The 27,352-nt window shown below is 43.4% G+C and overlaps 1 protein-coding gene across 4 annotated transcripts in view; it reads left to right on the plus strand.

The window, feature by feature from the left end:
• LOC309341560 (heparan-alpha-glucosaminide N-acetyltransferase-like) overlaps positions 1–27,352 on the plus strand; it is a 178,957-nt gene that overhangs the window by 14,756 nt on the left and 136,849 nt on the right. For all 4 annotated transcript variants that reach the window (XM_081861216.1, XM_081861218.1, XM_081861215.1 and 1 more), the window contains one exon: positions 27,107–27,176. In XM_081861216.1, coding sequence (XP_081717342.1) covers positions 27,107–27,176 — 70 coding nt within the window. The remainder of the gene's footprint in view (positions 1–27,106; positions 27,177–27,352) is intronic.

Here is a 27,352-nt window from a genome sequence, read left to right on the forward strand (position 1 = left end):
TCAAAACAGAAACTGGGACAGCTTCTGTAAATATGGGACTGTCCCTGGAAAATAGGGACATTTGGAGGGTTTGCGATTAACTCCAATGTTATTTGTGGAATGATCAGGCCAATCTGTTCCTCAAGCCAGGAGACTGCCAGGATTATAGCCACTGTTCTCTTTCCCTGCAACAATACAGACAGACACTCTGCTATGAGCTGCACAGAAGTATTAAAGGCACCTAGCTAAGAAAGCAGGAGACATCTTTTCTCTCCATGTAAATCCTTTTAAACTATGAATTCTGATGTCGTAGAAGAGACCTCTTTGACCCAGTGCCCTGCTTATCACATTTACTGGTTAGCTGAGCCCTCCTCCCTTTATAAGAGCACTTTAACCCTTATCCATGTAGGTTAACTTAGGCGTCTGCAAGGGGGAGGGGATCTCAATTTATTTAATTATACTTGGCCCATGTGAGGCAACTGGGGTAAGGCGAGTTCATGGCCTTGCTTTGCAGAGGAGTTCATTTTGTTCTCACAACAAGTTTATACTATTAAGCTGGCACATCCGGTCAATATCTAATTTAGCGCAGCAGGCAAAGCTCGCTGACAAGCCTGATGACAAATGTGGTCCTTGCAGGCAAGTAGCAAAAAGAGACAAAAGGCAACCCGGCTGCCAAAGGATTAACTGCTTAAAACCCCATTTGTTTTTTTCTTGAATATTTGTTCAGCTGGTTGACTTGAAAGATAAGCCAACTTTAAGGTCATACTGCCATAAAAAATGTCTAGTAACCACCTGTTACCAACAGTGTGGCATATGTAATGCCATCTCGGACAGAGTAAAATTCAGAGAGAAAAGAATAAAGGGAGCATTTGAAACTAAGCAAAACGTATGTATCAGCCATAAGACTCCATAAGAATCAAAGGACTAGCAGCTGGGGATTCCCCACCCACCCAAATTTAATGTTGAAGGTACTAGTTGCAGCATTTTGAGCAATTGCATGAGGTCTTTCATCTGCAAAGCCAGGTTCACACTGCACACCAGGAAATCAAAAATTGGCTTGGCAAGTGAGTCCTATCCTTTTCCTTAAGTGTCAGCCAGCTTAGGCACATAATAGTTCTAGTACATTTATCTTGCTCTCTGCTCTTCCTTTGTCTTACAAAAATATGATAAATATGTTAAAAAACAGTTGCAGAACTGCTCCACGACATATGTGTGTGTGTGTGTGTGTTGTCCTGTACTTATAAGGGGAGTGAATGAGAAGTGCTGAACAATATCTTTCTAGAATTCAAACTAGGCTCTGGAACCAAGTTGTGGCTCAAGTTAAGACTTGTACTACTCCCTATCCCCATGTGTATCCATATGTGTTTGTCTTTGGGATATTCTCTTTTTACTACCATGCCAACCCTGGGCACCCTCAATGTATTTTTCATTTGCTATAGCTCATGCCCCTTTTCAGCAGATGCCATTGCTTTATGTCTGCTATTTAAAAGGGGCCAATAATGCAGGTGCTGATACATGAATGTGCCATGTCATTCATGCTATTGCAGGGGGTTGGGCTAGATGACCCTTGGGGTGCCTTCCCAGCTCTATAATTCTGTGATTCTGGGCTGGATTAAAGCAACAGTAGCCTGTGGCCAGGTGCTTCTGGAAACTTGCAGGAAGGGCCTGTGGGTGATGCTTTTCCCCTGTGGTTTTTATCCCTACCACCTGTTGTTTAGAAATACAGTGCATCTCTCTATGGAAATCCTATTCTCAGCTTTCATGATTAATGAATAAATGCATGCTTAATCCTCCAGCAAAAATATACGAATAGCCTCTCTTGCCAAGTCCAAAAGTGGCTTTCTTTTTTCATTGGCAGCCTAGCTAGATGAGTGCCAGATCATAAGCAGGACATGAAGGTCATAAGCAGGACGTGGAGTAGTTTGACCCAGAGAACAGAGGCCAGCCTCTGGCAACTGTTTAGGAAGGTCTCCAGCTTTGACAGTGCACTTGGGGGGGGGCCCTCTCTCTGTTAGTGGGCTTATCAAGTGGTGATGGTGGGCACAAATGCTCTGAGCAATGGTAGGCAGCCTGGTCTAGCCACCATCTAATTTCCCCACGGTGCTCCAGAATGAACTACATTGTGCTAAGTTGGAAACAATAATTTGTAACAGCAGACTTTAGGATAAGGTTAAGCAGGATAGGCTGCCTTCCCTCCGCGCCAGACAATGGCCATTTGCATCTTTTACAAGAAGTGTGTAATGTAACATATTTTTCAGCTTAGTAACTCAGAAGGGCTTTACATTTTGGAATGAGGGAGAAGGTTATGGATGACCTTCATTACAGACCTTCCAAGTGTCCCTATTTTCCAGGGACAGTCCCAGATTTACAGAAGCCATTCTGGTTTCTGATTTGACCCTGGAATGTCCCGCTTTTCCTTAGGACGTCCCTATTTTCAGCGGAGAAATGTTGGAGGGTATGGAGTTATCCAACCCCTGAGTCATCTGAAGGCAGTCCTGTATAGGGAGGTTTTTAAATGTTTAACCTTTTATTATGTTTTTATATACAGTGGTGCCCCGCAAGACGAACGCCTCGCAAGACGGAAAACCCGCTAGACGAAAGGGTTTTCCGTTTTGGAGGCGCTTCGCTAAACGAATTTCTCTATGGGGTTGCATCGCAAGACAAAAAAATCTTGCGAGTTCCCGCAGGTTTTTTTCGCTTTTCCTCCCCCTTTCCTAAGCCGCTAAGCCGCTTATCAGCTGTTCTGCTGATAAGCCGCTTAACAGCTGATCGCTAAAAGCCGCTAGACCGCTAATAACGCTAATCCGCTAAGCTGTCAATGGGCTTGCTTCGCAAGACGAAAAAACCGCTAGATGAAGAGAATCGCGGAACAGATTCTTTTCGTCTTGCGAGGCACCACTGTACAGTGGTACCTCGGGTTACATACGCTTCAGGTTACGTACGCTTTAGGTTACAGACTCTGCTAACCTGGAAATAGTACCTCGGGTTAAGAACTTTGCTTCAGGATGAGAACAGAAATCACGCGGCGGTGGCGCAGCAGCAGCAGGAGGCCCCATTAGCTAAAGTGGTGCTTCAGGTTAAGAACAGTTTCAGGTTAAGAACGGACCTCCGGAATGAATTAAGTACGTAACCAGAGGTACCACTGTATGTTGGAAGCTGCCCAGAATGGCTGGGGCAACCCAGTCAGATGGGCAGGGTATAAATAATTAAATTATAATTATGGAACAGGACCTTCCTACTTTAATTGGAGAAATGTTGGAGGGTATTTCATTATCATGTTCTTGTTATGTGGTTTTGAGGTTGAGTGTATGGCTAGAGCAATCAAAGCGTTTTGGGGGGGGAATTGTTCTGAAAATGTAACGTGTATCTTTTAAGCATAGGGACACGAGTGGCGCTGTGGGTTAAACCACAGAGCCTAGGACTTGCCGATCAGAAGGTCGGCGGTTCAAATCCCCGCGAGGGGGTGAGCTCCCGTTGCTCGGTCCCTGCTCCTGCCAACCTAGCAGTTCGAAAGCATGTCAAAGTGCAAGTAGATAAATAGGTACCGCTCCGGCGGGAAGGTAAACGACATTTCCATGTGCTGCTCTGGTTTGCCAGAAGCGGCTTACTCATGCTGGCCACATGACCCGGAAGCTGTACGCCGCCTCCCTCGGCTAATAAAGCGAGATGAGCGCTGCAACCCCAGAGTCGGCCATGACTGGACCTAATGATCAGGGGACCCTTTACCTTTACCTTTACTTTTTAAGCATATTCTTTCCTTCACATAATTCTGGGTGCTGTAGTTTACCTCTCACAGAGATACAACTCTCAGCAACCTTTAAGAAACTCCAGTTTCCAGAATTCCTTGGGGGTGTATATGTGTGGAAATGTTTCTAATATGCTTTAAAGGTATTGTGTGTGCAGCCTGTGTATACAATTTTTGGATTGGCTTGCTTTCGATCAAATTTGAAAATGCTTAATTTTAACAGAATCATTTAAAGCAAACAAAAATGGCATCGTCAGTGCTACTACTGGCATAATTGCAAAAGAAAGCTTGATTGCTATCTGCTAGTGGGAAAATCTGAAGCTCAAACCATACAGGAAGAAGTTGCAGGCAAGTAGCACACAGCTTAAATGTTTGCTTATTTTCCAGCACCTCCAAGCTCCAAAGTGGGGAAATCAAGGCTTGGAATAAACCTGTTCATAAGCTGGTTGCACCATAATAACTGGCTTTGAAATATTCCTCATCAAAAATGGCCCATTGTTTGGTTATTCAAGTGTCAAGAACATACAAATGGAAACATAGGGCTGTCAATGACTCATTTTTGAAGAACCGAGTGTGTGGGGGTTGTATTTTGTATGTAAAGAGTAGATGACTCAGGGCTGCTAATCAATGATATTTTGCTATAAGCAGAATTGTAATTGACCAGCCACACTTGAGCCAGGTGGGGCACAGCAGTTTTTAAGCGTGTGCCTCTTGCTATGTTCTCTCCACACAATGCATGTGACGTAACCATGTGGGCAGTGTTGTCTTCACCCTTTCCCTGCTTCTGTGTTTCCACACACAGCAACATTTTGAAGAAAATGGAGTGAGGGCAGCTCAAACCCTGATGGCTCAGTAGTTAAGGGGCTGGAAAGGGATGTCCCGGTCACTTCAGGCCTTCTTCAGCACAAAGCAAGAGGGAGCAACCATGTAGAAGTGCTCTCCTCCTTTCCCTGAGAGTTTTGCTGGGGAGTTCAAGGTGGGGTACGTAATTCTCCCCCTCTCAATGTTATCCTCACAACAACCCTGTGAGGTAGGTTAGACTGAGAGACTGTGAGTGGCCCAAGGTGAGTTTCATGGATAAGGCCCTACACACCCACCCACCCACACCCACACATTCCTTGGTGGTACGTCTCCTTCCTCATTCTCCCATTCTGGCAACAGGACTTAGGTGGGCAATCCTGACAGAGAACATACCTCCATCTCCAGTTATGGTGCTTCCTGCCAGCCTCTTTGACCTCCTTGATTTGCCTGACCCACTTGGTTGATGACAGGAATGAGCTGGCAGTAAATCACAACTTCACAAGTTGAGGTTACCTCTTTATTAGCAAAAACAGGATCTGCACAGGCCTAATGAGCACAGCAACTAATCTCCGACAGGTCTGGCCCCCATGAGACTGAAGGTCCTTGCCTCCCCACAGCTGCCTAAGTCCCCTCCTCTCTGGGGTTTTTCCTAAGCAGACTGAGACTGTGCCTGCATGAAGCTAACTTCTCCTCCACCCTCTTCATGCCTCTCCTGGTTCTGGGAGACCTGTGAGGAGCGGAGTTTGTTACAGCAGAAGGGGGAGACACCCATGCCTCTTCACCAGCCAGACATCTCTGCTTCTTGGCCTCCCTCCTCTCCTGCGTCTGATTCTGGACTTCTTTCTGCTACAGACGCTGCCTGCTAACTAAGCCCTGTTGCCTCTTCAGCTTTCGACACCTCCCCACCCCCAGTCCTTTCCCTCTGCTTTTTCTGACCACTCATCATCATCTCACCACCACTCCCTGGGCTCTGAGTCTTCTTTCCTTAGCGGTCCCCCCCCCACCATTCCTTTTTTTATTTCAGATGGTTGTGGGAATGGGATGGCGGAAAGAGACTCATTCTCCCCACCTCCTTTCCAGGATGGTAAATGGGGGCTGGGAGTGGTGTGGTAGGGACCTCAAAGTGCACATTGGCCAAGGTCCCCTAAAACCTGGTTGCAACTCCACCACGTCTTGAGGGTGCTATGTGTGTCCCTGCTCTGTCCTCCCTGGTGGTGTTGTGGACACTTAAACGCCTCAACTATGCCATTCAAGGAAGTAGATAGGGGCCATGGGAGCCCACTAGCTGCCCACCTTGGGTTCTGCACCTAGGGACAGGCCTGTGGGGCAGGGCTAATAGTGTGAGATCTGCAGCTCAGGGTCTCTCTCTCTCTCTCTCTCTCTGTGTGTGTGTGTGTGTGTGTGTGCGCGCGTGTATAGAGCAATAAACCTTGGTGATTAATGCTTTTGGCAACACTTCACCCTCTCCCTGGCCAAGATGTCAAGACTTCTCAAAACTGCTCCTGGGAGCTTCCTATTTTTTATTTTTTAATTAATGATCAGTTGCACTATAGTGCAACTGCAAAAAAAAGAAAAAAGTGTGGGAACAAAAGTCTCACAGACATGCAGGCCTGCTCGCATACCACTCTGAGGTAAACTTCATGTTGCAGACTAAGGAGAGATCTGCTTAGAAACTCAGGATCTTGCCACAAAACATCTGAAGAGAGGACTCCCCCCCTTTTCTTTCCTTTGGGATGAAGTAGTAAGCAAAGCATGGAGACCTCTTTTACGCCTCAGGCTTCTCAGCTTAGCTAATGAATACTGCCTGATTGATGAGCTGTATCTCTATTTTTTTTTCTTATTCATTACAAGCATGAGGAATCAGGGAGAAGGAGGCTTAGTTCTCCTCCAAAGCCTTCCTCAGAACACAGATATCACCCAGACCCACCCACACAGAGATATGACCTTTGTGTGTGTGGAGGGGAACTGCCCACTGTGCAGACAGCCCAATCTGCCGTCTGGTGTAGGATGGGGAGGAAACAGATAAACCTCTCCTCCCTGCACACCGGTTTGATTAAAAAAAAGTTATAGCAGATATGAGCGTTTGGCTTTTTTTTTGTTTGTTTGGGAGGGGGTTGCCTTGTTCGGGGGTGGGAGTGGGGCCTGGGGGAGAGTACTTCTGAGCATCCTGCATTTTTCTTGTGTGAAATGGATATTTCGTGCTGCCTGCAATGCTTTTTCTCAGATTTCTGAATGTGCACTCAGCCGCCAAAACTCTGGAGACCACTGCTTTAATGGGGGTAGTTTGTTGGTGAGGGCCTGTTCTTGTAGTTCTCCTTGTGCCTCAGTCAGATTGCTTCCCCTCAAAGAATCTTGGGCGCTGTAGTTTACCCCCCACAGAGCTACAATTCCCAGCACAATGTGGATGTGACCTATGGACTATGCCAGTGGTTTTCAGCCAGTGTGCTGTGGCACTCTGGGGTGCCTTGAAGGATGGTCAGTGGTGCTACAGGCAACACTGGTCTCCATCCCTTTCTCCTTCCCTCCCTCCCTCCCTCTGATGCCCTCTGTTGTCTCTGCCTCTCAAAGGCTTGCACAGCTGTTTGTTGCAGCAGCCGCTGGTGAAAGGTGCCTCTGGAGCTGGTCAGGGGGTGCTGGTTGCCAGGAGCTGAGGCATCCTTGGAGTAAGCAAGAAAGTGGGCAAGGGAGCCCATCCAGCTAGTCTACCAGCCCTTGCTGTTGGGAATGGACAGTCCCATGTTCCTGTGGGGCAGTGTGAGGAGGCACCTCTCTTTGGCAGCGGGGGCAGCTCAGAGACCAGGGGTGGCAGCAGCAGCTGCCCAGAGGACTCCCAAGGAGAGGGGAGAGGAGAGGAGGCCGAGGGAACACCCCACAAGGGGGGGGGTGTTTGAAAAAGGGTGAGAGGCTGCTAGCATTGCAGGCAAGGGATGACATAACTGGGCTCCTGAGCCCCACAGGGGTGCCACAGGAAGAATGTAGTTGGTCAAGGGAGTTGTGGACTCAAAAAGATTGAAAACCTCTGGACTATGCATGTATTCCAATGGGAAGTACTAAGCAGCTCCAAGCAAATACATGCAATTAATAATGATAATAGTAATAATGACATAGCTGTATCTCCTCTAATTAAAGAGCTAATTGAAGTGTGAGGATTGAGGAGGTCTAGTTCCAGCCTCCCAGGAAGTATTGAATTAATTGAAAGCTGGTGCTGGAGCTGTGTTAGATCAAGAGAAAGTACCGGAAATGCAGGGCAAGCAATTAAGAAAGGAGGGGCAACCCCAAACTGTCACTCACCCAGTGACAACTCTCACTGTTCCCCAATCACACATTTTCCTATTCACACCTGTAAAATTATTGTTCTACTCTACCTCTCTCCCCCCTCCTTAGTAGATTTTCCTGTGGTATGAAAGAAGACAGATGCAACTGTTTAGTGATTTTCAAACTTTGTTCCAAAGGAGAGGCAGAAGTGTGTATTTTAAACCCAAGCATAATGTTGGATGCATCCATCAGTATGCTTGCCGCACTGGGGAGACCCTGTTCAGTATGGATTCCCACCCTCAATGGCACCTTCCTGAGGATTTACTAAATTCTTCTGGTTTACTAATACAACTGATCAGGGGGCGTCAAGTTGAATATGGGGGGGGCAGGTAAGCCCCTCCTCGCATAATCAGTCACATGACAGGGTGCACCCACATCATTTGTGCCCATCAACTTGGGGGGCAGTCCCCTCAAATATTTTATTGGGGAGCCTGAATGGACCTTGGCTCCTAGGAGTTGGCTCCTGTGCAACTGATGATGATGAAGGAAATCCCAGAAGTATTGACATAGACCAGCAGGCACAGATGGTCATGTGAAAATATCTAAGTTGTGTTTTGTTACAGGAACAAAATGCAGTCCGTGCTGAACATTTTGATTTGGAGTACACCTTGCTATTTTCATGGCTTTCAAACGGCAACTGTGAACAAATGGTTTCATGCTTGGCCTTAATGCTTCGTTCTGCTGGCAAATAATTTTTTTAAGCCTTTTGAAAGCCTTTGGTCTCATTTGCTTCCTATATGAGCTAACTTTTAAAGAATGGGCACAAATGCATTTAAGGCTGTTTTGATGCTGTCCTAAAATACAATATTTACTATCCATGTGGTTAAGGGAAGTTATACTTACTGAATATGTATGATGTGTAACTTTTTGGAACTTGTATGTCTGCTATAACAGTATGAGTTGCAGTTTTATGGGCTTTATCATCTTTTTAATTTTTTAAAAATTTGTAATAAAACATGTAAACATAACAGAGGCACCACAGGATCAACAGTTAATAAACATACAAGCCGGCTAAAGGAATAAAAGGTGATTCTCATTCATGACTGGGTAAATGTAAGATAACATCTCTGGTGCGAAGTGTAGGTATTTTTTCTTAAATGCAAGAATATCCTTTAAAAACAAAAAACCAACAACTTGTGTAGATATTTAAGGGTATATTTACAGGGAGCAGTGTCTCTGGGCCCTTTGCTATCTTCTTTTATCATGTAATCTCAGTAAGCAAACTCAAAGCAGACAAATCCCTGCACTTAAGCCCACAGATTCCGGTCATTTGTGGCAAGATTTGCAGCAGGGTATTAAAGATTTCTTCATAAGCTGTGAAGAATCAGATCATCCAAGTTCACTGTGTTCTCTCCACTCCGTTATTAATCCCCTTTTCCCATTACGTGCGTGTCTGTTTACTTTTGCAGAGGCGCTTTATGTATTCTGAAGGACAGCTTCCTATATCCTGCGTAAAACACACCACAGTCTTTCCTGTGACCTTTTCTAAAGGCGTTTGTAAAGCAGGGTCCTTTCCCTTAAGAGCAGAGCAAAATCTGCATGCTCTGTGATGCGGTGAAAATAAATGGCTCTGTTTAATAGAAAGTACCGCTTGCAGCTGTTAATTTAGCTTTTGGCAGAGTTGCACAAAATGATCCTATGCTGCAATATATATTCAATCTGGGGGGAGGGTGCGGGAATAAAGAATACTTCATATGGTGATGCCCATATTGGAAAAATAAGGGTGAATGCATGTGCTGCCATTAAACTGCTGCAAAAGAATATTTGCCTGTGACATCGCTGGTGGCAAGAAGCACAACTCTTCTCTTGTATGTGTCTTCCTACTGATGGGGCTTGTCAATCTAGAAAGGTAGCCGATCTAAAAGAAGGAAAATTCTGATCCTAAATCTCTTCTGCCTTGTGGGATATCTTCAGGGGAACAAAAAGGCTAAGGAGTAAACCCTACACAAATCTGGAGTGGAATGCCTAAGGTGGTTGGATGGCGCCTTGTATGCCTCCTTCTGGCAACTCCTGCAGCCAAGCTGGTGCCAAATGTATTGCTCTGCTTTGGACCACATTAGAGAAAGTGCGGGGGGGGGGGCTCTTGTTGTTGGGGCAGCCCAGGACCTCCATACATGCTGCCCAGGTTTGCATCCTGAGGAGATCACTTCAGTGCTGCTAATGCATCCGTTTGGCTTCAGCAACGTTGTAATGTGTATTCATTTTGAATAGCTGCATGATCCTCATAAAGTTGTGAATCTTGATTTCCTTTCCATTTTCAGCAAGAGGAATGAGGGCCAAAGTTTATACTGTTCCTGGGCTGATGAGTAGAGTGGCCATATGCCCTGCTTTGCAAAGGTGAAGTTGCCTATCAACAGTTAGTACCTGGACAACAAACTGATCAGGTACACCAGCCATCCAGTCACAGTCTTTAATACTGTACATTAGAAACAGGAATCATGTAAATTCAGCCCATCTTCATTTTAACTCCGGAGGGAGCCATGCCAGTAAACTTTTCTACATAACTTTGTATGCAAGTTGGCACTCAGGAGGCTGTTTGAGTGCTCACTTTTTATGCTAATGACAGATTTAGCTCTGAAAATCCATTCCATGTTCATTGCTAGTTTATAGCCAAGAACAAACTATATCAATCTCTCAAATGGTATATGAGACTCTTTTAAAAGCGTTCTTTTTCTGGTGCCAAGGACATGAGGTAAAGGACACTCACAACTTCACAAACATGTGCATCATTGCTTATTTGTTGCTTAGGATCAATGCATCTTCCATCAAGATGCACTCAAACTGCCATATACTGTTGCTGGGCAAATGTCTTTCTTTCTCAGTTAGTGGGCCTGTCTGGAATGTGATGATATGACTGCCCCATGTATCCAGACCCTCCAAGTGTCCCTATTTTCCAGGGACAGTCCCAGATTTACAGAAGCCATCCCGGTTTCTGATTTGATCCCAGAATGTCCCACTTTTCCTTAGGACGTCCCTATTTCCATTGGAGAAATGTTGGAAGGTGACCCCGAGCTAAGGAGATAACTAACAATACAATCTTTAGAAGACATTCGATGGTAGTCTTGTATAGAGGTTTTTTAAAAAAATGTTTAATGTTTTATTATGTTTATATATATGTTGGAAGCCAAGCCAGTCAGATGGGTGGGGTATAAATAATAAAATTATGATGGTGATGAAATAGGACGTCCCTATTTTCATCGAAGAAATGTTGAAGGGTATGTGTATCTGCCTGCATAGCAAAATAAGAGGGGGGAAAGGTCCCTTTAACTGGGAGGGAGCACCTAAGGTTCTACCAAAATTTTTGTTACTCTTTACTTTCGGATTAGAGTGTTGAAGTACTCTTGACCTGTTTCTTGTCTGACAAAGCAGAAAGTGGTATAGAAACATATGCAGGAGTACCTTTGGATCTGAAGGCTGCTGGAGGTCACTGGAGAAGCCTAGAAGTTTAAGTCTCTGGGCCAGAATTCCTTATCTCTTAATACTCCCTATAGTATTAGTCAGTGATGTTATCATATTAGGCAGCGCTGTGAGGTTGACTGGTTGTAGTTTGCCTAGCTTGCTCATGGCTGAAGTAAGATTGGAACCTGGGAATTCCTGCTTATACCTCAAACTCTTAGACACTGTATTACACCAGACAAAACTTCTTGTTTTTTAATCACATTTCTTTGAGAACCACATGACTGCAATTACCTATTTGAAATTCATGGACCAGGCAGCCATTTTTATAAAAACCTTTTTTTCTCCTTGCCCCACATAAACTACTGTATGGAAGGAAACACAAGGCATAACATGCTGTATAAGAAGATAAAACATGAAGCAATCCTTCTGTTCAATTTCATGCAGTCTTCTCTGTGAGGCAGTGCTTTCAGGCTACATTAATTCTGAACACAATTGAATGGTATCATCTCTGTGCTGTTCCGTTGGAGGGACGTTCTGTGAAAAATAGGCAAGTGCTTAGTTTATAGACTTGGGAGGACAAGGGGATTTTTTTTAAATAAAAAACCAGAGTTAATAATAGCTCATCCTTCATTTCAACAATATGAGTGAACTAATGGGCAGTGGGTAAAATAATGGCGTTTCTTCATACCTATTCATTGACTTTTGTGTGTTGTAGGATCATATATGCCAATATGACATGGACAATTACACAAACTTGTTATCTCTCTGGGCACGTCTGCTTTGGTTTAATAGTAATTTCTTCTCTTATGCAAAACTTGTGGAACTGTAGTGTGTTGTAGTGAACAGAGTATTGGACTTAAACCAGGAAGACGTGAGTTTAAAACCACCTCTATCATCATGACTCCTTAAAGAGCAGTGGATTAGCATAGATCAGTTACCAACTCTCAGCCTAACCCATCTTGTAGGGCTATTTTAAATATAAAATAGGGAGGGAGAACACCACCATATACAGCAACTTGAGAACAAGTTGAGTTTAGAAAGTGCATTTCTGAGGGAGACTTAGGGTATCTCATCACCCTTAGCAAGCTGCATTTTCCAGGAGTCATTTGAAGGGTACTAGGTTGGGGAAGGCTGTCACAGATAATACAACCAATAAACTAGCCACCTTTCCATTAGATAATGAGTTCCCAGAAGCTTGGATAGATCAGTGTTAGTCCCAAACCTTGTAGAGTATTTTGCAACTTAATATTTTGAAAGTGTAAGTATTGAATAACTCTTTAAAAATATATGGGTTGGTGTTCTGGGCAGTACTCACCTCTGAGGAATTGTTGTTCAACAATTGCATATATTTAGTTTAGCTGCCCTTAACTCACCAATTTTGTTGGTACAAGAGTGTGCAATCATTTGCACACCCCTATAACTCATTAGATTGTAATGAAATCTCGTATATATGGAGTTGATTGTGCTTTGGGGTATTTTATCTGAGATGTACAATTCAGTTCAGACATGGAAGCCATCGCTTAATATTGCCATCCTCAAGTGGCAAGCATGTAGGCATGGACTAGCCCCCAGTTCAAAGAGGAGGTAGTCCCATTTGGACTTCCTTCATCGCCATTTTCCTTTCATACTGAATGTGGCGACCCTGTTGCTGCTTTGTAAAATATCCAGCACTGAAAGTACTTGGAGTGTAGTCAAATTTTATTTCTTTTGAAGAAAGCTCATCAAGATTAAATAATGCATGGCACATAAAATTTACTTGGCTTGTTTAAGGCAGTGCACGTTAATTAAGCTAACAGGAGTCAAGAGCAGCCAGAATACATGGCAAACCAGTCAATGACTTCTAAAAATAAATATAGCATTATTACACATCCTCTAATGTAATAACTCTGTAATATGTTGGTGACGTTTCCAGTTTGTGGAGTGATTTGCATCCCAGAACACATTGATCCAACATTGTAAGACAGAGCCTGTCATGCCTTAGAACTGTGTGGGGGAGAAAGGTGGGTGCTGAACACCCCCAGTCTGAGCAGTGTGAGATTCCAGGAGTTCCAGGCGCTTACAGTGTCTGTGTTTCCTTTTGGCAATGAGGCACAGTGGAGGCCATGGTGTCTTCATGATATACGGTTTATTTATGCATATATACAACCTGAGCCTACGATGGAGGGGTTCAAAGCATTAGCACCCCAAAATGGTCTTGGATTCAAATGGAAACCAACCAGTACTCTGCCTTTCTGGCTTTCAAGCTTGCTGCTTTGTTTCTCCGTCACACCACATTCCCGTTCCCACTGCCCAATCTATGGTTACCTAGAATTGCAACCATTTGCTCTAGTTCGGTGATCAACACACTGATGGGCAAAACTATCTGTGGACACCTGGTGTGTTTTAAAGGGGCCAGATCCAGCACGTGGACCACCAGTTTTTCCACCCTTGATTTACTTCGTTTTAGGTTTCTACTAGAAAACTACTTGTCAGCTTTTATGTGGGTAATGTTCTGGCCTCATCAACACACTCTAGCCAGCTAAACTCACATCTAATCCACACTTCCATTGAAACCCATCGTCAGCTTTATTAATGGCTTGAAATCAATTTTAACAGCAAATAATTTACAAATGCAGATGACCAGGCTGCAACTCAGTGTGGCAGAGAAGGCCAGAGGTGATCAGTTTTAACCAGGCCTAAACAGGATTAGATAAACCTACACAAGAGCAACCAAGTGAAGATACTAGATACTAAGGATTGATCAGATGCTGATGGGGTTGCAGAAGGAAAATCGAAAACAGTTCTAAACACACACACTAGGGGGCAACATAACAAACAACACAATACCCATTTGGGGGCAGAACACATTACAGTATAAAAGTTTATTTTGAGAGCCAGGATGGTGTAGCAACTAGAGTCTGGGGAAGTTCACGTTTAAATCCTCACATATCTTACTTGCTGAGTGAGCTTGGAACACTCCCTCTCTCTACCTCACAGGGTTGTTATAAGGGATAAAGGAAAGGAGGGGGGAACATTGCATACACTATCCATTCCTGAGCTCCTTGGAGAAAGGAGATAATATGAATGTAGTAATCATGGTATTGATTCTGATATGCTTGTTAATGTCCCCCCCATTTGCATGACTAAAGGCTACTTCACATATGATGTAGGTGTGTGTTTTATAAATAGATCTACATGCACCAAGGAGCCTCTCTGATGTGTGCATGCCCCCCCCCCCAACTAGCTTACACAGCTTTCAAATAATGCATTTTTCTCTGCTGTTGGGCTGCAATTCTAAATGACCATAGACTAAGCAGGGGAAGTGCATGCACTCAATTGGGTCACGTTTTGGAATTTTTCACTGCCCGCTGTTGCCCAACAGAAAGGGCAAGGTGCTTTCCTATATGAAACTGGATAACTGAGCAGTAAAAAACAATCTCAAAGCAATAGGAGAATCTGTGCACAAAGTTTAGCTGGGCATAGGCAGGCTATGTACTGTGGGCAAGCCTGAGTTTTTTTGCTCTGTCTGTGTGGATTTAAGATTCTGCCGATATACTGAAAGTCAGACACTGGATAAAGCAGTAATTAAAATACCGTGTTAGGATATCAAGAGCAGGAGTCTGTTTTTGTAATCAATAAAAGGTGTCAGACAGCCAAATAGCTGGAAGTTACAATTCCCCAAACTCATGAGCACTGCTATTACACTGCAGCTTCATTGTTAATCAATTGCCTAACATCTGCGAAATGTCTCTTTGGTAAGATGTGGAAAGCTCATCCCCTCCTCTCCATGACCCTAACTAAATTCTGGGATAACAATAAATGCTGTTAACTTCATAGACACATTGAAAAGAGGCAACTGAAAACTGTTTCTCATACCTAATAGAAACTGGTGCTAACCAAATGACTGTATGTGGAAGGTTTCCTTTTTATTTTTTTTCTGAAGGAGCAATGAAGCAGAACCATCCATTTGATTACTGGAAATGACCCAACGCCTTCCCCACTCCCAGAGTGGGCAGGGGGAGGGCAGGGGCTATTTCTTCCAGAGTTTTTAAATGAATTGCCAAATGAAAGCACACTTTGTTCCTCAGAACTTTGTGGTAGGCAGAATGTTCATTCACATTGGCTTAAATATTCCTCCAGGTTGCTGAAAGATTGGGAAGGATGGCTGCTTCTTTGTTATATCGCGTTTCATCAAGTGTTTCACACACATTGACCATGTTTAGACATAACACTGAACCACAGCTTAGTACTGCATGAATGAGCCAAACCTCTTTCTGGGCTCTTCTTCCCCTCTCTTTATTCTGCACTGCTTGAAGGATGACTTCAGAATTGCTTAGTTTTAAGTCAGCCATGCCTTCTTGCGTCATCTGAACTGAGATTTGTAGTTACCACTAACTAGGGTCAGGTTGAAAACAAACTAGCTTAATAAACTGCAGTTTGAAGCTGGCTTCTTTCAAAATGGACTATGGTCAGTGCTAAACCACAGTACTGAGTTCAGATGAAACAGGAAGCAATGGATAGCTAAAAATAAGAGGAAAAGCTTTCAAAATCCTCCTGGCTGTACAGGAAGGGAGAGTGTATGTGAGCTGGGGAGGAGGCTAAGCAAATTCATGTAGTTTAGTGCTGTGCCCAAATTTGGCCACTGTCTCCGTGGTCCTTACTGGGAATCACTTTAAACACTGATTTTTCAGTTCTTAGTGTTCAGCTTTACAGGGCCAATCATTATCTCTGCAATGGAAGCCAATATTGTGATTAAGACATGCTGAAAGGGCAGCACCAAAACCAGAAAAGGGGTCAGAAATCCAACAGGTGCAGGAGACGAACTTAGTATATTGAGTGCTTTAATCTCTATCCCAACAGGGGACTGTTACTACCATGTTGCAGATGGTGGGCAGAAACTGTGAAAAGTGGTTTGCATAAGGCCATCTGAAACAATTGCTTGGATCCAGTGTCCCCTGTGTGAGACAGTGAGGATTTTCTGATACTGCCAATGTCCCTCTTCTGCTTCTGCCCCCATGTCCTTGTGCATCCATTGTAACTTCCTCTTACCCTTGGAGGAACTTACGCAGAACACTCTGTGATTCTTTGGATCCAAGCCAATCATTATTTGGAAAGAAAGGGGGATTTTAGATGATAATGTCCATGTGCAGAATTGTGATGATCAGAGTTGAATTCTGGGCGAATTCCCAGCCCTTTATTGATGTTGTTTTCTCAGCAAAGTGGAGCAAAGCAAAACAAAACAAAGAAAAAAGGAGAATTTGACAGTTAGGCCAGCTTGAGTTGGAAGGCAGAGGTCTGTTTCAAACGGGGGCAATGGCTGTACTTATGTGAGATGTTATTTCAGTGCCATTTCTTTTCCTATCAACGGTAGGACAGTGCTCTTATAGTAGTTACATATTTCCCATTACAACTGATGTCTGCTGACTTGCCTTCTGGTGAGAGAAATCAAACTGTGCAGGTATTAGGAGGCAAAGGTCAGCTGAAAATATGGTCCAACTGAGGATCAGGTATTCTCAGGCAAATCTGCCACCTTTTCTCCTGCCATGCAGTGCTGCTGGCCACTGGAGTTCTTTGGTTCTGGGCATAAGCTGCGGATACTTGGCGATGCTGAGTGCCACACTTGGTCTCATTCAGGTACACTCAAGAGCTGGGGTTCACTGCAGCTTCCTAACCAGAGTACAATCAGTGTCAAGCCTCAGTTTGTTGCCACGTTATGTGTGAACATGGCTGATTCCAAAGGGCAGCAAGATGGGCTGTTGCCATGGCTCCTAGACCACTGAAGGGCCCACTTCCCCCAAAGTAGCTCCATTTGTACTTTGACCAGAAAAAAAGGCTTCCTGTAATTATCCATACTGAAGAGAACTAGCAGTAAACAGAGTGTTGCACTTGATTCCAAGACAAGTCCAACACTTTGGATTGACCTGGTTTGAGATTCCTGCTTAGCAACGAAGAACACCTGGGCGCATCCTTATTATGCAACCTACCCTATTTCAGGTGGTTCCTGTGATGATAAAATGGAGGAAACCACAATGATGGTTTCTGAACTTCTTAAAGGACAAGCTGGGATATTAATGAGAAAAATGAATGGAAAAGCAGAAAGCAGTGGCAGCAAAAAGTGAATGCTTTAGTTACAAATTTCTGTACTAGCAGACTGAACAATTTGGAAAAGGTGGTGAAGAGAGGTGTGATGTGGCAGCTGCTGCCTGCATTCTTGGTGACGCAGATTAATTAGATTCCTTCCAATCTGGGAACAACTGGTTTGAACAGAACCAATAAATGAATAACAAGTTGCTTATAGAATTACAGAATTGTAGAGTGGGAGAGGAAACATGAGGGTCATCTAGTCTAACCCCCTGCGGTGCAGGATTTTTTTGCCCAATGTAGGGCTTGAACCCACAACCCTGAGATTTAAGAGTCTCATGCTCTACTTACAGAGTTATCCTGGAGTCTAATTTGTCTTAATAATAACTTGCTAGTTTGCAAATACCAACTGTTCCTGACTAATTTGTAAAATTTGAGGTGTATTCTACCATAATCACTTCCTGTGCCAGGGTGTGACCCACAGTTTGTATGTTATGACAAGCAGGTGGAAGCAGCGGTCGGTGGCTAGCAGGGTTTGATCCTGCTTCCCCATCTGGTTTGTCTATGCGACTTGGTGAACTTGTGCATAACTTCTCTGTGGTTGAAGCTCTTTGCAATTCCTTGTTGACACAGGGCTTACCTTACTTATAACAAACTGGAGTTAGGATTATGGAATCATTTAGCAGGTGACCAGGACTATAACATTTAACCCACTAATGTCACCTTTGACATTAAATAGCAAGCTCCTTTTGCTTAGGATGTATATTGCTAGAACTGATGGAATATGCAATTCCATCTGCTTTTATGGAAACAAACTGGGGGAAATGGTCCAGCTGTGTTGAGAAAAGGAAACACAATCAGCAGTGACATCCTTCAAAATCTAATGCACTTATGGTAAAAATGCTTATTTGCAGGAATTTGAAAGCAATTGCTTTGTTTTTTGGAAATGGTTTTAAGAGAATGAAACCTAATTTTACAATTTTTGTATTATATGTGTCCAGCAATTTTTAACACATTAGAGCAGTGGCAGCTATATTTGATATGAACATGAGCTTGCAAAACCTTAATTCTGTTTCTTTTTGAACTATTGGGGGCGCGGGACGGGTGTGGTGGTTATTCAAGGTCAGCAGCACCGAGAGGCAAAAGTGAGTCTGTCCAAGGCAATATTTATGAATGGGCTTTCATCTGCCTCTAATTGAAATTAGCATTGAGTCATTCTCCCCCCCTCCCGCCAGTAACTTTCCAAGGAGACAAATTTAACTTGACAGAGGAATAAAAGGTCTGAACTCAAGCTCTCCAAAAGAGTACAAAATGTGGCCAAGCTCGTAAATCACACTGCTAAATTGTAATGTGTATGCTAATTGGTCTCAAGTTCCATTTTTAACCTTTCCTTTAGCATCATAAGGACAAGAAGGATATTTTAGCATGCAGCAGACAAGACACAGAGAGAGAGCTTAAAGCAGACTGAGGAAATGGACATTCTGAAGGGCTGCATGACTCTGCCCAGATCTCCTTCATGCTGGACCAAGTAGCTTAGATGGCTAAAATGAAACCTCTGTTTCAGAGACAGCATAACTCCTGAGTATCAGGTGTTGGGAACAAGCAGCAGAAGAGAGTCATTGCCTTCATGCTTTGCTTATGAGCTTCCTAGAGGGATCTAGCAGGTAGCTGCTGGAATCAGAATGCTAGGCTAGATGAACCCTTGGTCTGATCCAGCAAACCAATGCTTGATTTCTTTTTTAATGTTTTTTTTTAATTTCAAGTAAGAACTGCAGAGCTTAGGAGTTGTACAGAAAAGAAAGAAAAATAACAGCTGATGATTCTAAAGTAAAAATTTACCTCAGGATTTGCAGCACAAGGATTTGCTCACCCTCTTGGTGGGGCGTCGTTGTGGGACAGCGAGGGCTCTCCTAAGGCCCTGACAAGGGAATCACAGCATCGGCGTCCCATCCGGATAGGTGGTGTGGGCGTAAACCTGTGCCACCTATCAGGAGCTGGAGCCTAGCCTGCAGCTGGGATTGGGAAATGGGGGTGCAGGCTTGGACATGGGCTGGGCCAGGGGCGGAGCCAATGGAGCAGGAAGGCTTCCCTTGGGTCCATGCCCTGGCCATGTAAACAGCCCGCACCTGGGGCCCTATCTGCTTTTCCTTCATTGGGAAAAGTGCTTTGATTTTGTTGGTGCCTTCTCTTGGTTGTTTTGATGGGACGAGACCAATATTGAATGTTCTCCACTTTCAACTGATACAAAATACAAGCGAACAATCAAATGCTATCCATTATCAACTAGGGGGTAATGTTGAGCATCCTAATACTGAAATATTCAAATAATTTCCAATATGTATTTGGCAGCAAAATCTGAGGACAACTTTTGGGGGAAAATTAATTTCATTTCCAGAATTCATTTGTTCTTTTCTGTGCACAGGCATATTTCATTTTTTAAAAAATAAGTAGTCATGATGCATCTCTCTACCCTCTCAGAAAAGCGTGTGACAAATAAGACTCAAGCACATATTACTGACTCTGAATTTCTGCCCTGTCTCCCTTAATGGGCATAGCACAAGGATAGAATATCTGCTTTGTGTGCAGAAGATTCCATATTCAGATTCTGGCATCTCCAGGCATTTCTGGGAGAGACCTTAGTTTATAATCCTGGAAAGTCACTACCAGTCAGGGCAGACAATACTGAGCTGGATCGACCAATGGACTGATTCCATATAAGCCAGTGTTCATGTTAGTCTCTGTTGCAGAACACTTAACTTCCAACTGCCAAAAAAGCATCTGTCCAGTGCAAATTTGCACTACTGGAATGTGGCCAATATTGAATGCAGTCCATCAAGTAGGATAAAAGTAGTACACATTCCCATTATATTAACAACAGCAAAATGTATTGTGACACCTTAAATGCTAACAAAATTATTTTGGCATAAAGGGTTCATGGACTAAAGTCTACTTCATCATCAGCATTACACTAAGTTATATTCACGCCTTTCAAAATTAGTTCCAGCTGCGTTGCATCAGAGAGCCAGGCTGTTTGTTCCACAAGCAAACCTACCCACTCGACCATTGCCAAATTGCCATCTTGCTTTCTGTTTCAGCACGCCATAACACCAGATTCAAGAGCTTTCTTGGTGGGCCAATCTGTTACTGATTGTGCTAACCTGCGGAAGTATTCCCCAGAGTTACATTGGTTTCCTGTTTTGAGAAATTGCTTCTGCATGACTTCAGAGGCCAGTTTGGTATCTGGGAGCTCTACCAACAATTCCATCAGCAGTGATACATAACAGCCCACATTTCACTGGCTTCATCCCCATTCTAAGCCATTGACTTGTTCGCCTTATTATTGCCTGAGAAGCAAAGACATGGTTAATTGTTTCATATGGACCATGAATTCTAGCGTCTTAAATGAACCGTGACTGTGAGTGAGGCTATGGCTCTTCCAGAACTGATGAACAATTGCTCTCATGTGGTGAGGAACTGACTATTTTTAACAGGCTATCGTCCAAAAACTATGTATTCAAAATGTGGCTTGGAAACTGGCTGGTTTCAAGGGATTACTGCAGACTACTGAGTTCAGGATTCCTGCTTAAGCTGGGGCAAACTGGGAGGTTAGCATCACACTGGACTTTTTTCTTATCAAGCAAAATCATTTCAAGATGTTTAGCTGTAGAAAACGTATTACCCCCCCCCCCCAAAAAAAAACCTAACCAAAAGATTGCAGACTCTTTTAACTGCAGGGTTCTTTTGTGCCCAGATGTATTTTAGGCAACAAAGAGTTGCTTACCAAGAAAGAGGACCTTAGTCAATGCCACACAACCTTAGTCATGCCTCACAGTCACACCTACTGAAATCAGTATACCTAGTGCAGGTGGCGCTGTGGTCTAAACCTCTGAGCCTCTTGGGCTTGCAGATCATAAGGTCAGCAGTTCGAATCTGTGTAACAGGGTGAGATCCTGTTGCTTTGTCCCAGCTCCTGCCAACCTTGCAGTTTGAAAGCATACCAGCACGAGTAGATAAATAGGTACCACTGCAGTGGGAAGGTAAATGGCATTTTCGTGCGCTCTGGCTTCCTTCACAGTGTCCCGTTGTGCCAGAAGTGGTTTAGTCATGCTGGCCACATGACCTGGAAAGCTGCCTGCAGACAAACATTGGCTCCCTCGGCCTGAAAGCGGAGATGAGCACCTCACCCCATATACCTGAGTATATTATTTATTTCAAGTATTTATAGACAGCTTTTTCATCAGAAAAGATCACAAAGCAGTCTGATCCTGGCTTCGGCAGGGGAGATGGGATATAAATAAAATTTTATTATTTTATTATTATTATTAACCCTAAGGACAGCATGGATTGAACCTGGGGACTTTCTTCATGGACATCATGTGCTCTGCCTCTGAGTTTCATGCCCTTCCCTTTTCCCACGCCCAGCCATGTTCTACTGTGGCCAATGTGTTCTTTGTAAAACAGAACTTTGTCTGGAACCATCTAGAAAGTACAATGCGCATGATATGAACTATAGGCAAGTTTATGGAAATTAAAGTTTTATGAGCTTCAGAAAATATCATAAATATCATCTGTTAAGCAATCCGGTAATCTGAATTCATGCAATAAATCATGGTTTGCTGGAGTGTTGGTCTGGGGAACCATGGTACACTTTCACTTACCTGTGTGAGCAGTGAAAGGAAGGAGAAATCTACCTTCTTGTGTCGGGTTAGAACCTTGCCTCATTCTCCCTTGCCTCTCTTGTAGTCTTGGCTGAATGACTTAGGGTAACTCTACTCCCTCTTTTTCACTGTTTATTGAATGATGTGGAAGCAGCTGGCAATAATGAGTTTTACCACTTGGAGGTGCTACTTTACAGATATATAGAACAAAAGGGCACCAACAGTAATGTCTTGTTTCTAGTGAAACTGCTAATTTCAGACTGTGTTATTTTACCTTCTTACCTTCCTCACTGTCACTTTTCTCCTTGTTGTTATTTCTCTTGCGGTTCAAACTGTGACGAACTTTAATGTTCAAAGGTTATGATTCTCAGCATGCTTGCAGGGCAGTAAATTGCAATGAAATCAGGGGGACTTGTGTCCAAGTAATATGCATTGTGTGGGGCTTCACAGCTAGCTTGCCTTTGGAGTACACTAATTAAAACTTTCCAGAAAATTAAGAGGTAGCATTTCTCATCTTGACACTGTGGACCAGAAGTGATGAGCAGCTATCCATCCTTTCTTGCTAGATGTGAATGGACCATAGCTGAATAGTAGAGCTCATGCTTTGTGTGTGGAATGTCATAGCTTCAATTCCTGGCCTCTCCTGGCAGGGCTGTAAAGGCTCTCTAGCTGAAACCATGAAGTGCTGCTGCCAGTCAGTGTATGCACTATTGAGCTCGGTAGATTAATGGTTGGACTTCATATAAGGCAGCTTCCTGTGTTTCTGCGTGTGCGCATGCACACGCGCGCGCACACACACACCTCTTTTGTCGTGTAGTTCTGACTTCTTAATCAATGTTCTGCTTTTAGAGGCTTTTGGTGTACATTTACTTGTTGTTTTTTTGCATTTTACTGACTGGAATTAATTTGTATGGTCTGTGATCTCAGTTATTTGAGATAAAATGAACGAGAATTCCGTGAGGAGAATGATTGTAAATGTAGGTGTCAAGTAACATGGGGATTTGGCATTTTTTCACAATTTGCTGTAGCTATTGATGGTGCTTCTTGGTCTGCAGATAGAGAGCAGTTGATGGACTTTTTAAAAAGCCTACAGCTCTCTATCACAGCAACTCCTCCCCCACCAAAAAAACCCCTCACACACCCTAGTACAGAAACTTCCATATTTCATTAGCGAATTTTGAAAACCATTATTTGGGCCTGAAAACCATGCTGTCTCTCTCTCTTTTTTAAAGTGATGAATTCAAACTGTTTTCTCTGAGCATTCAAATATTTTGTTATGTGCAGCAGACTTTTTGATGCTGGCTTGGACCAACTGCCAGAAAGAAGGTGCTTGATGAGGCGCTTGGCTTCTAGAAGTCACTGTTGCTGGGGTGACAATATCAACAGAAGGAGGGGATCACTGGGGAGGAGAGGGCTGCCAGGGAAAGGAGGCAAAGCCTGGCTTCTCCAACCCTGGTTAGGAAGTCACAGCTAGTGCAACTAGCTGTAATGTAATGTGGTTTGAAGGAGCTCAACCAGCCGACAGCCTTGCTCCCATTTTTTGCACCAACTGCAGCCTCTAAATCCATCCCTCAAGAGCAGCTGTACACAGAGCGCATCACAACAGTCCAGTTGTGAGGTAACCAGTGCAGGAGTCAAAGCAGCTAGGCTACCCCTGTCTAGCCTTAGCATCATTGGGCACCTGCCAAGGCAAACATCCCTGCAGGGGACTCACTGACATTCTCTGGAGACTTTTGGTCCTGTTCTCATCCTCTTGGCTATTGCTGCCTGTGTTTGCCTGCTGTCTCTGAGCATGCAAGGAAAGTCAAAAGTAAGTTCCAGCAGCACCTTCCACCTGCCTTGGGTCTGGGCTTGGAGCAACCAGCCCAGGCATTCTTAACTGGTTGGTTTACATGGTGGAAAGAAAAGGGTGGTGGAAAGAGTTTGGTAGCCCTTCCTTCCAAGGTGAGGGGGAGTGGCCTAAGCATGAACTTAACACCTCCATGCATTACCGTATTTTTCTGTGTATAAGATGCCCCCATGTATAAGACACCCACTACTTTTGGGGACCCCAAATTTAGAAAATGAACATATGCACTATCCAATGTATAAGACGCCTCCAGATTTTTTACTTTATTTTAAAGTAAAAAAAACCCTAGTCTTATACATGGAAAAGTACAGTAATTAGAGGTAAACGTTGGTTATATGAGGCTGATTTATATGTGTTATATTGCCACGCCTGCCCATAAATACATATTAACACACTTGTGTCAGGCAGCCAGAAAGACAGAGGGCTTAAATAGAGGAAACAAAAGAATCGAAGGTACCTCAATCAATGCTCTGATTTTTTTTAAAAATGGGATATTTTAAGGGGCTATGGGGAAGGTGACCCATGTTACTAATTAATACTTGAGAGACAGTTCTTGGGCATTGGTTTGATGTCATTACAATGCATAGTGCAGCCAGATATAGTTATTGAAGTGTTATAATTCCCCTGTCTGAGAAAAACGTATGAAAATTCACTCTAGCTGTTGGATGGATGAATATTTAAGAAACTAAATCCATGGAAAATAATTCTGGGATGAGGCGTCTTAGCCTTAGACACACTGGCTAACGAAGTATTCGATTTGTATTATTAGCTCTGCTGGAAATAGTCCAGTAGCATTTTATTTGATTGGGCTTGTATCTTCTATTGTACGCTTGATGAATAGATATTGCTTGCTGGCAGGATTATAAATCCAGTCAGATTTGTCATCAGTTTGCAGTTACAGGAAATAAGTTACATATGGTTTTATAAGGCAGTGGGGGGAAATAGAACCTTCCAGTTAAAAATGAGCGAAGTCTGTGGCATCCACAAACTGAGGCTGAATTTGTCATGTAGTCAAAATGCTTCTTGACTCCATCACTTGAGACTCCGGGGGTGAGATGGGGAGAGTGCCTCTCCATAGAACAACCCCTCTGCACTAGAAAACTAGAAATCAGAGAGGACAAGTATAGCCTGTTCTGACAAGTTTATTCCTTTTCTGCATGCTGGGATTTTGTTTCTCAGCAGAGTATTCAGTTATTTATTCAACTATTTTTTTAATTGAATTTTTATACAGCTCTTCATTCAAGGCTCACAGGGCAGTTTACAATATCTGACACACACACCTCAATTCGCAGTCCAAAGTGGTACAGTCCAATTTTACAATGTAATCTGGTAGTCTAAATTTGGTTTCAGTCCCACTTCTGTTTTTAGGTTTGTGGTGTGGGAGCTGCTAAAACATGGTACTGTGAACTGAGTGGAACGTTCCACAGATCCAGTTAATTTGTTCAAAAGTACAGTAGTGATCTTTGAGCAGGCCAAAAGCTTCCCCTCTCCAGTTAATTCTAGTTATATACTGATATATTTTTTTAATTATAATTGTTCACATCAATTTCCTCTTTGCTGCCATACTGAGCACTCATCCATTTTATTCCTCTTCAAGTGACCAGAGATTATCACATAGCAAATTTAGGTACTGGATGACATAATTAGGGGCAAATGAAGCTCATTGACAATGAGAACAATGCTTCCCAGGAAGGCCACTGGTGGGGGGGGGGCAGCATTCCTCAGGATAGAAACTATTTGTGTGAGGGGGCTCCTTGCTTAGTAAACGCCACCTTGATTTACCCATGGTGGGCTTTAAATGAGCTTTTGCACCTTAAGTGAAAACCAAGACGATCACAGTGCCAAGCTAGAGACTGTGCTTTTGTGGGAAATATAGGTGCTTTGACCCTATAGGTGAGAAAGTGGAGCCCCAAGTGAAACAAACAAACAAATCAAAACAATTCATCTTGTGCAACTTTGCTCCAGGGCACAAAGATCTCTGTGGATCTGTCCTAATTGTTTCCAGTCATACGCTGCAGGTACCCAAATTTCTCCTTCCAATTACAGTGGTACCTTGGGTTACAGATGCTTCAGGTTACAGACTCCGCTAACCCAGAAATAGTACCTCGGGTTAAGAACTTTGCTTCAAGATGAGAATAGAAATTGCGCGGCAGCGGCGCAGGGGCAGCAGGAGGCCCCATTAGTTAAAGTGGTGCTTCAGGTTAAGAACAGTTTCAGGTTAAGAACGGACATCCGGAATGAATTAAGTACTTAACCTGAGATACCACTATATAGCTCCTTCAAGGACACAGTGTGCCATTCAAGGGCAGTCGTGCACTTGGGTGATGTAATGGACTTACAGGAGGCCTAAACAAAATAAAAAATTCCTTCCAGTAGCACCTTAGAGACCAACTAAGTTTGTTATTGGTATGAGCTTTCGTGTGCATGAACACTTCTGCAGGAGGCCTGTGTGACCCCTGGACTTACTGGTCTTAAATCCCCCCCCCCAATGTTATTACCCTCTAGCAGTCCTCAGAAAATAGGGACATTCTATTCTACATCAATATCAATGCTAGTTAGTAGTATTTATTGATTTGGGGTTTTCTTTCCCCACTCAGAGCTTTCCTAAACGCAATACATAAATTCCAAGATTTCTGTGCTTTTAAGTACCCCAGTTTTGTGTGTTTCCTCTAATAACTTTTGTACACTTGACCAGGAGGAAATGCTCAAGCAGTAATACTGGCGTAGAAAAGAATGTCCCTGTTTTTGGAGGAATATTGGAGGTATTACGTTCACTTACCTCAGAAGGTAGTAAGCTAGCCCTGCTGTGTTTGGAGGACTCCTCCTGCTTATTCTTCGGATATACATCTGCCCCAAATCTTGTCCTGCTGGCACCATATTTCTGACACTTGCAAGTGTGAGGAGACAATTGGGTGACACAGTATGAAGACCCAAGGGTAGGTGTGGAGGCTAGAAAGTGGACCACATATATGACATATGAACGGATTTGTCAGAAACATTTGCGATAATTCCACTGTATTCCAGTGTCAAGAAAAGTAGTCTGCATTATTTTCTTTATTAAAAGAATCCATGACTGATCACCCCATCACAATGCTTTCTTATCTGCAGCTGGAGGTAGTCATTTTTCTTAATGGGGTGCTTTTGGGGGGGGGGCAGAATGAAATTGTGAAATTATAGATAAAATATTTAGCGTGGGGTTTGCTAATGGTATGTAGTGAAAGGATGTGGGGTGGAGTGGCGGGGAGAAAGAGAATCTTGTAACTCAACCACAAGTAGCTAAATTGCTATTTTTCTCTTCAGCTTTGTTGGTTGCTTTTGCCTGCATGATTGCCGTGGCCCTCCTGTATTTTCTTGGACTTTATGTCTCCAAGTAAGTCTGTGTAAGTGATATGTGGATCTATATGATTTTGTGCTATGTTTTAAATCTGCAAGTTATCATTGAATTATTTATTTCTGCATTTATTTATTTTAAAGTATAGACACATAAAGAATTAGAATAAACAGTTTTAGTCTATTTTTATGGGTGTGGGCCTTTAACTGGGTGAC

This window comes from Podarcis erhardii (genome assembly GCF_964252035.2).
Source record: "Podarcis erhardii genome assembly, chromosome: 5".
NCBI classification, from domain to species: domain Eukaryota; kingdom Metazoa; phylum Chordata; class Lepidosauria; order Squamata; family Lacertidae; genus Podarcis; species Podarcis erhardii.